This window comes from Acomys russatus, chromosome 32, assembly GCF_903995435.1.
Source record: "Acomys russatus chromosome 32, mAcoRus1.1, whole genome shotgun sequence".
In the NCBI taxonomy this organism is placed as follows: domain Eukaryota; kingdom Metazoa; phylum Chordata; class Mammalia; order Rodentia; family Muridae; genus Acomys; species Acomys russatus.
Window position 1 is genome coordinate 14,505,167 of NC_067168.1, and position 13,642 is coordinate 14,518,808.

At 40.3% G+C, this 13,642-nt stretch overlaps 1 protein-coding gene across 1 annotated transcript in view; it reads left to right on the plus strand.

Annotated features, from left to right (window-relative positions):
* Dop1a (DOP1 leucine zipper like protein A) overlaps window positions 1–13,157 on the plus strand; it is a 93,835-nt gene extending 80,678 nt beyond the window's left edge. Inside the window, exons 29-40 of the mRNA XM_051140576.1 lie at window positions 244–388; window positions 549–628; window positions 1,069–1,178; window positions 1,455–1,604; window positions 1,727–1,788; window positions 3,289–3,441; window positions 4,622–4,758; window positions 5,230–5,285; window positions 6,832–6,996; window positions 8,746–8,875; window positions 11,876–11,926; window positions 12,770–13,157. Coding sequence (XP_050996533.1) covers window positions 244–388; window positions 549–628; window positions 1,069–1,178; window positions 1,455–1,604; window positions 1,727–1,788; window positions 3,289–3,441; window positions 4,622–4,758; window positions 5,230–5,285; window positions 6,832–6,996; window positions 8,746–8,875; window positions 11,876–11,926; window positions 12,770–13,075 — 1,545 coding nt within the window. The 3' untranslated portion in view covers window positions 13,076–13,157. The remainder of the gene's footprint in view (window positions 1–243; window positions 389–548; window positions 629–1,068; window positions 1,179–1,454; window positions 1,605–1,726; window positions 1,789–3,288; window positions 3,442–4,621; window positions 4,759–5,229; window positions 5,286–6,831; window positions 6,997–8,745; window positions 8,876–11,875; window positions 11,927–12,769) is intronic.
* Window positions 13,158–13,642: the final 485 nt, after the last annotated feature.

Here is a 13,642-nt window from a genome sequence, read left to right on the forward strand (position 1 = left end):
TATCAGTGTAGTGGCTCATGTCTATAATCTCAGCTTTTGAGAAATGGGAGGATCAGGAGTCCAAGGCCAGTATCTGCAACACACACGGAGTTTGAGGCCAGCCACAGCTGCATGAGACCACTGCTGGACAGGGTGAGGGCGGAGGGAGCAGTGTATATTACAAAACATCTACTGTCGGAAAATAAAACACTTCTAAAGTCTTTAACTCACTTTCACAAACGTGGTTCTTCCTTGTTTCTCTAGGATGTGACTCACAAAATAGTGGATGCTATTGGTGCGATTGCTGGTTCCTCGCTAGAACAGACAACATGGCTCCGACGAAATCTGGAAGTTAAGCCTTCTCCCAAAATAATGGTGGATGGAACCAATCTGGAGTCTGACGTTGAAGGTATTGCTCTCCTTTAGTCCTGTTCTCTCAGCATGTATTTCTAAGCAATGTTACTTAGTTAGCCCTGTTTCATAAGCTCATCCTTTTTAAAATTATTAGCTAGTAGCTTTTTTCAGTGAAAAAATACTAATCATTATCTACCATCTTTTCTCTTATTTAGATATGCTATCACCTGCAATGGAAACCTCAAACATAACTCCCTCAGTATATAGTGTCCATGCACTGACATTGCTCTCTGAGGTAAACTTCACCAAGTATTTTCACATGCACACTCAAGCAAACAGCTGAGTAGTGCATATCAATAATAACTTCTCAAAAAGAAGTTTTTAATTTCAAATATCATTTTGCTTTCATAGAAATCACTGGTAGAAAAAAGTACCAAATATAGGGCAATGTGGGGCAACGTGTGTGTGTGTGTGTGTGTGTGTGTGTGTGTGTGTGTGTGTGTGTGTGTGTTTGAACTCAGTCTGGGAAAGAGAATGCTGAGGTTTGACTTGTAAGTTTTTTTTTTAAACTCCCCGTCACATAGAAGGGCCCCAAACTGTTTTTATACATCTCTATCTCAGTGTAGACTTTCCTCATTTTCAGTACTTTTTGTTTCCTTCCATATTGAATATCAATACTCACCTCTGACTCCAGTTTCAGTGTGTAGATGAACTTGTTTCCTCTCTGTTTTGAAGGTATTGGCTCATCTTCTGGATATGGTTTTCTACAGTGATGAAAAAGAGCGTGTCATCCCTTTACTTGTAAACATAATGCACTATGTTGTGCCCTACCTCCGAAATCACAGGTACCATCTGATTCCAGCAGGTTTCAACTAGTTCACACCCTGCTTGAAACTCTATCCCCTTTCTGCTATTTTTGGACTCAACTACAAAATTTTTTCCTTACTTTGGCTCATTTATAATGGTTAAAATAATTTTTATTTGCATCTCATTTTTCTTATGGTTCCTTCTGTTTCTTGTTTCCATGTTAGTATCTGGGGTAAATGTGAACACATATAAATTCAAGATCGTGACTGAAGTGAAAGCATAATGTGGTTTAATGTGTTTTGTTTTCTGTACAGTGCACACAATGCCCCTAGTTACCGTGCCTGTGTCCAGCTGCTCAGCAGCCTTAGTGGGTATCAGTATACACGCAGAGCCTGGAAGAAAGAAGCCTTTGACCTTTTCATGGATCCCAGTTTCTTTCAGATGGATGCTTCCTGTGTTAATCAGTAAGTTGTCCTCTTCTCACTTTCATTCAACATAGTCTGTTGACATCAGTCACTGTTTAGCAAAGGAGGGCCTTAATTAAGAGTAGAAACCTAATGGCAAATGATAACCCTGTGTCTTTCAGCTGGAGAGCAATTATGGATAACCTGATGACACATGACAAGACAACATTCAGAGATTTGATGAGTGAGTATTGTGACAGCCAAGCAGTACTTCTTCTTGTACATTCATTCTAAGCATGTACTAGTCTCATTTGAAAACTACTGGATTAGCTCTTTGTCAAGTTAAATATAGATTCCTGTGGGAATGTTAATACACTGAGAAAGACAAGCATTCCATGTTTTCCCTTATATGCAGAATATAGATTTTTTTTTTTTTAAGTTATAAGAGAGAGTGTGGGAATGAGAAGCTATAATCTCAGCCCCTAGGACAAAGGCAAAAGGATCACACATTCCAGACCAGCCTAGATTCTGGTAACAAATAACAAACAAAACCCAAGATACAGAAGTAGAATGAGGGCTGTGTAGGAAAAGGAAGAAAACTAGGGGATTGTGGGGATAACAGAGAGTAATGTAGCTGTAAGAAGAAAGAATGTGATATGAAGGTATAGCAGTGCCTGGTGAGAGCTCTCATTTTATATAATGAATATGTGCTAATAATAGAAATCTTAAGGAAGATAACTTGATGGTAAGTGAGACTCTCTTTTACTTCCCCAGCACACAGCCTATTGCCGGCATAAAATAGGCACTTGATAATTACTGACTAGACAAAAAGACTGAAAGTAGGCAAAATGAGGTAGGCAATTGATCTAACCTTTGTAACAGTCTAAACCCGGGAGACTGTGCATCTTCAGGAAAGAGATGCAGGAAACAGAAAAAGGAGAGAAAGAGTGTTACCAAACTGAACTGTATTCACTAGGATTCTATGAGTCTGTAAGATTTTATACAGTTTTTTATCCCAAGGAGTTTTCTTATCTGGAGAAAGGGTGCCATGTTACCTCTTCTAGTTTCCTTGTAGCTGTTTTAAGTTTTAAATGTATATATTCATCAAATAATTTATTGAACAATGACAGTGGACCAGGCATTATGGTAACATTTATGAAGGTTTTACCATTTATAAAAGTGAAGTTGTCAGGAAATAAGATGGCACTGTGTGACAAAATCTAAGTAACAGCAAAGAGCTCAAATTTGATATGAAACTGAGGGAGCCAACTCTTCCTAGAAATGGGATTCCCAGCAAAGGAAACAAAAATTACAAAGGTCTTAGAGTGAGAGCAAATTTGGTAAGTGCATGTCATAACCAGCAGGACAGTGGGCCTAGCAGAGTAAGTCATGAGCAAGGACCTAAATATGGAGGACAGAAAAGCAGAACAAGTAGATCTCTCCAGAATTGTTTTTTAAAGTAATACAAATGATTTAAACAGATGGGCTTTACTAAATGGTAATATTGGATATTTTCACTTCTAAAACTCACAGTTCTAAGTTTTCTTGTCCTCAAAATCCTGCCATTTGGCCTTCTGGCATGTGTATGCTCAAACTGTCTGCCAGCTTTCCTGCACTACAGAAAGGTCTAAGTCCTCTTCTCCATCCGCTCAGTGTGTATGTCATGGGGTATTCACTCATTTTAAATAAGAAATGATCATTTTCAGATGACTGTCTGGCCTTCTGCTTGTATTCCTTCTCACAGCTCGAGTAGCTGTGGCCCAAAGCAGTTCTCTCAACCTCTTTGCAAACCGGGATGTGGAGCTAGAACAGAGAGCCATGCTTCTCAAAAGATTGGCCTTTGCCATCTTTAGCAGTGAAATTGACCAGTACCAGAAGTACCTTCCAGACATACAAGGTAAGTAATTAAAACATTCTATCCTCTCTATTTAGAATCACAGGGATTTGGGGTGCATTTATTTTGGGTTTTGGTGTTTTGATTATCTGTTGCTGTTTCTTGGAAAATATCTCTACCAAATCAAAATTTGAGTTGAGATAAATCAAGTGTGATTTGATGGACAGTATTACATAACTGAAAATGTTAGCTTCATGATGTAAAAGAGATCAACACTTATTTTGAAATAATTATTCTAAACATTAACTATGATATATTGTTTGGTTCAAATATCAGAGGAAATCATATGCAAAGTCAGTTAATGACTGTTTCACTCTGGGCAAGTATATTACTTACTGTGTTTTAGTTGTGGACAGCAGGCCAGGAAATACATCCTTAACAAGAGAACAAAATAAAGGGGATCCAGGAGTTTATGACTGGCAATACCATTTGTATGTCTAATTTGGAACTGGTTAAGGTGGGCACGGTTCTCTAGAAGAGGAATGTATTAGATTGGCTTACACAGTGTTGGCTGAGTAGTCCAACAGTGCTCATCTACACACTGGAGAAGCAGAAAACACAGTAGCTGGCTGCCCTTTCTAAAGGATGCCTCCACGGTTACAATATAAATGTATAGGGCTAGGTTCTTCTCTAACTGACTCATAACTTAAAATAATCCATTTATTTTTATCTACATTCTGCCACATGGCCAATTACCTGAGCTCAGGCAGCACACATCTGTCCTCTTCACATCTTGCCGGCTGTATCTTTCACACCTGCCTCTCTCCCAGAATCCCTCTGCCTGCCGGATGTTCCACTTAGTTCCTGCCTCAGCCATAAGTCTTTTAATTGACAGGTGTTGCATCCATACAATACACAAGAGATTCCTCTATAGTATTCACAGGCCTGGCTCCTTCATGTTTGCATTAATCTTTATTCAAAATATAGTTTGTAGACCAGTACTGCTTTCTTATCCTGTCCATAGAGAACTCAAACATTTGAAACTTTTATTTGCTATATGGTAGACTCCACTAAATCTAATAAGGAACTACTTGATTTCTACACATATTTCATGTCACTTCTTAACCTCTAATAAAAGTCACAGCCTGCAAAAGATTGGAGGTTTTTTCTGTCTAGACTAGACAGTAAGGTTTATAGTGAATGAACTTACTTAGGCATTGAAAATATGCTGCATTTCTTTCAGAGAGATTGGTTGAAAGCCTCCGTTTGCCCCAGGTGCCGACTCTTCACTCTCAAGTGTTCCTGTTTTTTAGAGTGTTGCTTTTAAGAATGTCTCCACAACATCTTACTTCACTCTGGCCTACCATGATCACAGAACTTGTAAGTTAATTATAATTTATAAGGTTACAAATATAAACTGTGAAAGAATATGATTAATATCCAAACTCTTATTAAGTGAAAATTAAACTCAATATTGTCAGTTCATGGCAATTTTTAAAGTTGAAAATAGTAAAAACAAGTCAGAATTCATCTTCTTAAGTAGCTTAAGCCTCAAATTGGGCAGATAACCAACTGCCTGTGAACACATCTGGTTTAATACTAGATCCCTTAGGCACATTTTGGCCTAGCCAGCATGACAAGTGCTCCCTGCAGCCATACCTCTAGTGAGAGACAGGTGAGCTGGACTGTTAGAGTCTGACACAAGACACATACTCACGTTTCCTGTACAGCATTCATCCCATGAAACTTGCTTCAAAAACTCTGAATAAATCCTAAAATAAATCCTCCCACGCCCACTTCCACCAGAAATATGATGACAATATAAGTGAGCATTTCCTTCGTGGTCTCCAGGTGCAGGTGTTCTTACTGATGGAGCAGGAGCTCACTGCTGATGAGGACATTTCACGGTATGTGTGCTTTCATTTCCGTATCTTCCACAGGTTACCTAGAGTTACTCAGGAGAGTCTGCATACACACTTCCATTGTTTGGGGCTAGAGACACGGCTCAGTGGTGAAGAACACATACAACTCTCTCAGAGGACCTGGGTTCAGTTTCCATCACACACAGGAAGGCTCACAACTGTCTATACTTCATTTCCGGGCAGTCTGCGTGACACATGGTGCACAGATTGATATGGGACCAAATTCCCAGACACTTAAAATTTTTTAAAAATTGAAAAAATAGTATTTCCATTATTCATGTTTGAATATAATCTTATTTAGCCAGGAAACATGATAGACTAAAAAATTATCAACATTCATGGACTTCAGCCTCTACACAAAGATTCCACTTTACAATACTATTCAGTACCGTTTCAATTACATTAGTCAAGTTAGCTTCGGTAGTTCAGATCTAGTCCCTGAAACTTAGACTAGATAACAAAGCCAGTATGGCAGGTAACCTGAGCCCACGGTGCCCACTATCTATGTCTTTCAGAATGTTCCCAGTTGAGTGCACATAGTCTTACTCTTTTTAGAAGTAGTTTACTAATATGTATAAATACATTTGTTAATTGTAGAATAATTATTTAAATTTTTATATTACAGTTTTCCTTTAGGAATCATCTTGGTAGCTAGCTAATTATGTAATGCTTACCATGGGAGTATGAAGACCTGAGTCCTATCTGAGAACACATGTAACATGTCTAGGCATGCAAGCTGTAGAGATTCTTGAGCAGCTAAGAACGCTTGCTGCTCTTGCTGGAGACCAGGGTTCAGTTCCTAGCACCCACGTGGCAGCTCACAACCATGTGGAACTTCAATTCCAGGGAATCCAATAACCTCTTTTGACTCTTGCAAACACAAGACATACATATGGTCTATATACATACATGCAGGCAAACACTCACACACAGAAAGAAAAACAGAAAGAAAAAGGTGGGAGTGTTGCATGCATTTGCAATCCCACTCTAAGGAAGTGGGCAAGGCTGATCACTGGGAGTTCCTGTCCAGCCAGCCGAGCCTACTTAGTAATAAGCTGCAGGCTCATGCAAAGCCCTGCCTCATACAAAGGATGTACAGGGCCTGAAGAATGGTCCAAGGCTGACCTCTGGCCTCCATACACACTCGTGCATATGGGCCTGCACACACATGAACATGCAGGCACACACAGACCTTGAATGTTTTTAACTCTTTGGTGCTGCGTTCTTCTACAATAGCTGTGTTTGTTGTTATAGAAAGCCCACACTCCTTACCAAATGAGTTGAGTAGTAAAATCGGTTAAATATCCACTTTTCATTTTTGTGTTTCTTGACTAATGAAAGTTATGTACTGTGCTTATTATATTCTTAAAATTTAAAAAACAAAAGTAAAGTGTTCAAAGTACAATATAGTTGTGAACACTGTAATTACTGGGCATCAGTGCGGCTGTGGAAGAGACCAGTTGGTGCTTTAGCATTTCCAGAACTCCTGTGAGCCAGAGGTCCTGCTGATGACAGCACTGTCTGTTTACAGGACGTCGGGGCCATCTGCTGCTGGCCTGGAGACAACCTATACCGGAGGTAATGGCTTCTCCACTTCGTACAACAGCCAGAGGTGGTTAAACCTCTATCTCTCTGCATGCAAGTTTTTGGATTTGGCCCTGGCATTGCCCTCTGAAAATCTTCCTCAGTTTCAGATGTAAGTAAAAGCAAGAATATTAAATATATAATTTTTGAAATATATTTGCTTTGGTCACTGATGTCCAGCCAAAAGTTCTTGGTGTAGGCTGAAGTATTCATAATTTTCGCTAAAACCTTACTGTATTAGAAGGGGTGGGGAAACACAGTTACTAGCAGTAAATGCTTGCTGTGGATATGTTCTCAGACAACTCACTTAAAAACTAGAGGGTACCCTAGATGTGGTGCAGTGGGGTGCACCTTAGTGGGGGGACAGAGCCAAGCACATGAAGGAGGATGCTATAGCACATGTAGAAGTCACTGTGTGCCCACCTTTGAGGTTTGGGCAGAGCCAGAAGGGAGCTTTAAACAGGTGGGTTAGGGTTAGAGAGCGTCACTACGAAGGCAGGCAGAACTGGAGCTGAGCTGTCTGAGGTGTTAAAAGATCTGCACTGCTGCTGTTCAATGTTGAGGAGAGGCCAGAAAGGGGCTCTACTATGTAAAGCCTTGTAAGTAAATATAGGCATGAAGCCACTGAAGCAGTTAACCGATCAAGCAAACCCACTTTAGGCTTGCACTTTAGAAGGCTTATTTTTGCTTGTAGTGTGGATAAGAGGTTAAGAAAGAAGAAAGCATATTTTTTTTAAAAATCAAAAATCAAGAAAGATTAAAAGCAGAGCTGGGTGGTGGTTGCCCCATGCCTTTAATCCCAGTACTTGGGACACAGAGGCTGGCGGATCCCAAGTTTGAGGCCAGCCCAGCCTGGTCTACACAGTGAGTTCCAGGAAAGCCAGAGCTATTACACAAAGAAACCCTACTCAAAGAAAAAACAAATTAAACCAACTAAACAAAGACAACAATCAAAAAGATAAAAAGCTCCAAGATCAGCAATTGTGCCTGCTTTGATTTTTGGTGGGGTTGTCTTAGTGCTGGGGATGGAGTCCAGGCTCTTCAGTATGCCAGGCAGTAAGCACTCTACTCTGAGCTGTTGCACCCACAGCCCTTCTGTGACTTTGTGTTCTGTTTTTTTTTTTTTTTAAATCAAGAGAGTTGAGTATGTTCATATGTGCTTTTCTATGCATGGACTCTGGAAGGATACAAGTCGAGCAACACTGATGGTTCCTGTGATGGAAAGGCATTTTTTGCTATACTTTTACATATTGGAGTAATCAACTTTGTTATAGTACAAACAACTATACAAAAGCAGTTTCTTTTTTGAGCTTTCTGCCTATCAGTCAGCAGGTGGTTGAGGTGGGAGGACTGCAAGCTTGAGGCAGTTACTTACAGCAACACTATCTGAAAAATATTTTGTCTATTAGGTAAAGGGAACATTTTTTAATACTACTTTTGGTCATGGATAAAACAATGAAGAGCACTTTGCAAGTTGTCCTAGATTCTTACAGCTCTGGAATAGTGGTGGATTTTTATTGTTTGTGTATGGTTTTTGGTTGGTTGGTTGGTTGGTTGGTTGGTTTTTCAAGCCAGGATTTCTCTGTGTAGCCCTGTCCAGCTGTCCTGGAACTCCTGTAGACCAGGCTGGCCTGGAGTGCTGGGATTAAAGGCATGCACGACCAGCACCAGCCTTGAAATGGTTAATCCTACATTTACTGATAAAGCAAACACTCTGAGTGATTGGCACTGCTCCCAGTTTGACTCAGCTGGCACTTGGGTTTGCATGTATTGGGGCCATGTTCATCGTACTAAATTACATAGCTTTATCTCCAATGACACTAGGTTTGTCTTACTACTATGAGCATTCTCCAATTGGTAGGTACCGATGGGCCTTTATTCCTGAAGCTTCAGATGACTCAGGCTTGGAGGTCAGAAGGCAGGGCATACATCAGCGAGAATTTAAGCCGTATGTGGTTCGACTAGCAAAACTTCTTCGGAAAAGGGCAAAGGTACTAGTTCAAGAGGGCTCTTATGTTATTTTTGTGTTCTGTTTTACTGTGCATTCTATAACTGTGCTATATTAAATGCTGTATTTGTGAATCACTAAATGTTTCTTATAATATCAAGTTGAGATATTTGGTAATTAAGTTTTGGTTTTGAAGATGTATTTTTTGAAATATGTTTATCATACTCAAATTTTTTAAAAAGATAAATATTTAATAACATTACTTTTAAATTCCTTCTTTTCAAAATGAGTGAAAACAGTGGAACCAGTGCTTGTTAAGTTCCTAATGACAAACCTGAGAATGTCATATGTTGAGTCAAATGGATGCGATGTGAGCTGACTGAGGGCGGCACGCTACTAAAGGGGTTTGTAGAGCAGATCTATTGGATGGCTTCAAAGGGAACAATCAGAGAATAAAAAGAGCACACATTTTGCCGGGCGGTGGTGGTGCACACCTTCAATCACAGCATTTGGGAGGCAGAGGAAGCAGATCTCCGTAAGTTCAAGGCCACCCTAGTCTATAAAGCAAGCTCCAGGAGAGCCAAGGCTACACAGAGAAACCCTGTCTCGAAAGAGAAAGGGAAAAAAAAATCACACATTTTAAAAGTTTTAATAAACATGACAGGAATAACTCATCAAAACTGAATTAGCTAGGTAGACCCATCAGAATAAATGGAGTCACAAGCCTTTTTCCATGTGACGTAAAGTCCATATGCTGAAATACGGCTAAGTCGATCTTTGACTTTCTTAAACTATAGCCTATCGATACATCTGATGACTTGACACAGCACTACTCTTAATGGAATCAAAAGATTTCCAAAACAGTACTTTTTTTCAAATTAATTTATTTAGCTCTCAGTTGTTATCCCCTCACTTTTATCTTCCTGTTCCTCCCTCCCTCCCTCTTTCACCCTTTTCCCCTCCCCTAGGTCTGTGACAGAAGGGGACCTCATTCCCTACCATATGGTCACAGCCTATCAAGTCTCATCCTGGTAGCCTACTTATCCTTTCTCTGAGTGCCACCAGGCCTCCTCACCAAGGAGAAGTGGTTAAATATGGGGCACCACCAGAGTTCATGTCAGAGTCAGTCCCCTCTCTCACGCAACTGTGCAGAATGTCCTGTCCATTGATTAGATCTGAATAGGGGTTCAATGTTTACTGCATGTATGGTCCTTGGTTGGTGCAGTAGGTTGAGCAGACCCTCTTGGGTCCAGATCTGCCCATCATGATGTGTTTCTTGTGGGTTTCTAGGACCCTCTGGATCCTTCTATTTCCCCATTCTCCCATATTTCCCTCACCTAGAGTCCCCATAGGAAGTCCCCATATCTATCCTGATCTCCTGATAAGTGAAGACTTTCATTGGACATTCCTTTTGGGCTAGTGCCCAATTATAAGTGAGTATATACCATGTGAGTCTTTCTGGGTCTCGATTAAGTAACTCAGGATGATCATTTCTAGTTCCATCTATTTGCCCATAAATTTCAGGATTTCCTTGTTTTTAATAGCTGTGTAGTATTCCATAGTGTAAATGTATCACAGTTTCTTTATCCATTCTTCAACTGAGGGACATTTAGGTTGTTTCCAGATTCTAGCTATTATGAATAAGGCTGCTTTGAACATGGTTCAGGATATGACCTTGTGTGTGGTGAGCATCTTCTAGGTATATTCCAAGGAGTGGAATAGCTGGGTCTTGAGGTAGCCCTATTCCCAGTTTTCTGAGAGAGCACAAGATTGATTTCCAAAGTGGTTGTACAAGTTTGCACTCCCACCAGCAATGAAGGAGTGTTCCCCTTTCTCCACATCCTCACCAGCATGTACTGTCATTGAGTTTTTGATATTCACCATTCTGATAGGTGTAAGATGGAATCTCACAGTTGTTTTGATTTGCATTTCTCTGATGACTAAGGACATTGATATTTAAGTGTTTCTCAGCCATTCGATATTCCTCTATTGAGAATTCTGTTTAATTCTGAGCCCCTCCAAAACAATAGTTAATCTTTAATATTTCCTCCATTTCCTATAACTTGTTACGCCATATTTGTTTTTCATATCCACCCCACTCCTGCTCCCTGCAGCTTTAAAAACACTGCTGAGAATAAACCCATCTACTAAAATGTGACTATTAATTAGAAGGTTAGTGAAGGGACTCAAAAATACAAATCTCTCAAAAACATTTATTTAGAAACAATCTATGTGAGTCAGGTGTGGTGGCGCACGCCTTTAATCCCAGCACTCAGGAGGCAGAGACAGGCGTATCTCTGTGAGTTTGAGGCCAGCCTGGTCTACAAAGTAGGACAGCCAAGGCTACATAGAGAAACCCCGTCTCAAAAAAACAAAAAACAACAACAAAAATTATGTGGAGGAAATCAGGAGAAAATGAGAATTATCAAAGACCTGCCCCATAAATAGTCTAGAAAGGTTAAGTCTGTAGTTTGCAGCATGGCCTTATCCTTTATGACTGAGTGAGCATGCAAGCATCAGGCTAACCTGCCAGTATCTGCAGAGCAGTAGTGGAGATGGTGTGTTCATATTGAGCCTTTGCTAATATCTGTCGTCTCTAACGTTCAGAATCTTTTCAATACATACCGTCTGGAAGCTTATTGGGTGGTCTGTGCGGCAGGGTCTGCATGTGCTCACGTATCTGTCTCAGCACTAAGGAAGCTGTATTTGGTTCTCTACAGAGCAACTAGGAGCTTTACTTAAATGGTACAAGGAACTTGCTTCTTCAGGAGCCAAATTACAAAAAGTTGTGAGCCAAAGTCTGATCTATGGTTTGAGGATAGAACTTTCACTTTTTTGTCACAGGATTTGGGGAGGAAATCATGAGTCCAGAATGCCTTAGTAATGGGAAAACTCCCTTTGCCCAGAAGTTGACCCACAGATAACACAGCTGTGTGCACTGGAAAACTATCTTCTCATCCAGATCCCTTTAAACAAGGCCTTCATGGCCAAGCATACTTTTCATGAGAACAAAGGCTATGAGTTCTCCTCTTTCCTTCCACAGGACGAGGAGGACTTTAAGATTTTGGAGGGATTGGAGATGGCCAAGTATCAGGTGAGGGTGGCTACTGATGCTATGACGTGGCAGCAAAAGCTACAAGAGGGAAATAGGAAGGAAGGCGCCCTCCTTGTATAGACTTACGAAGTCAAGGAGGAAAAGAGTGTATGGAGATGTCTGGTTATTTATTTAGTATTGAGGACAAGCACATAAAAACTAAAAACAAACAAAAAGAAAGATCTCAATAGGAATATAAAAAGATGTCATTTATTGCAGCTTTTGAGAAAAGATCTTATATCTTGAACTTGGGGTCCTCCTGCCTCATCTTCCCAAGTGCTAGGACTGTAAGCTGGTGCTGCCACATCCAACTTAAGTAGTAGCTCTGTCTAGCTACATACATTCTCATTAGACTTCCAGACTTTTGCATGTGATCAGCAGAAACGCTCTGTGTCTTGCACTGGTGCAGCACAGTAAGTAAAAAGCAGAACCTGGACACGAGCTGTCCTGTCAGCTGAGATCCAGCTTCCCTGCATTTCTCTGTCAAAGGTACCTACTAATTATTCACTCTTGAACCTCATGGCAAATTTATACCATAAATTCATTATTTTATCAGCAGTAAAGTGTATGAAGAGCTCTGAGTCTGGAAATCCTCAGCTTTTACATGACTTTTTGTTTGTCCTAGCCCATTTAAACTAAAGTCACCTCTGCAATCTAGTTGAAAACTATCACAAAAGAATAGTTAAGTGCCTTGATATGGAATTAACAAATGGCACGAAAAGGCTTCAGAACCAGTGGATTTTAATCAAGTCTGAAACAAAGACTTGATGCTGGCATTTGTATCTATTTCTCCCATAACGTACTTATTACCTGTTAGTAACAACTCCCTTTCTGTTTCTGCAGAAAAATCCAGAGGAAGACTGCTCCGGGAGGACACTGGGCTGGGAGCCAGGGCACTTACTGCTTACCCTCTGCACCATGCGCAGCATGGAACAGCTTCTGCCCTTCTTCAACGTCCTCAGCCAAGTCTTCAATAGCAAAGTCACAAGCCGGTGCGGAGGACACTCAGGGAGCCCTGTCCTCTACTCAAACTCCTTCCCAAGCAAGGACATGAAACTGGAGAATCACAAAGCATTTTCCAGTAAAGCCAGGCAAAAAATTGAAGAGATGATAGAAAAGGATTTTCTTGAAGGAGTCATAAAGACTTGACTGGTTCCCTGAGCCTCAATGTAAATGTAACTATTTAAAACAACACACTGCTCTGAGTTGTATAGTTTCTTTTTCTTTTATATATATATATATGTAACAAAACATTCAGGTTGTATTTAATTTAAATATTTGTAAATAAGAGCTTATGTCTGAATGTAGCCTGAATCAAGTTTAAATATAGGTGGCTCATACTGATGATGGTGCCTACGAGTTCTATATTTGCATATATAGTCCATTGTTTCATTGTATTGGGTTGTCTTAAACATGCAAAATATACATTATGTTTTTTCCTGCTGGTTTCAAGCCTCATTTAATTTAAATCAGAATTTTTGTTTTCTTTCTGTGGTTAATAATGTTCTAGAACCAGAATGGTCACTTTGCTGTCAGAGACTCCTTGTATTAGATGGAGCTGTATCCCTTCACTGAGCACTAAAGAGTAGCGGAAGCCTGGACCACACACCCTTGTGTGCACAGTACAGACCTCTGTCAGTGCAAGGGAGGAGGGGCAACCTGCCAGTTCTGATGCTGTTAAGCAAATAAACCAGTCATTTCTTTCTCACTTTCAAG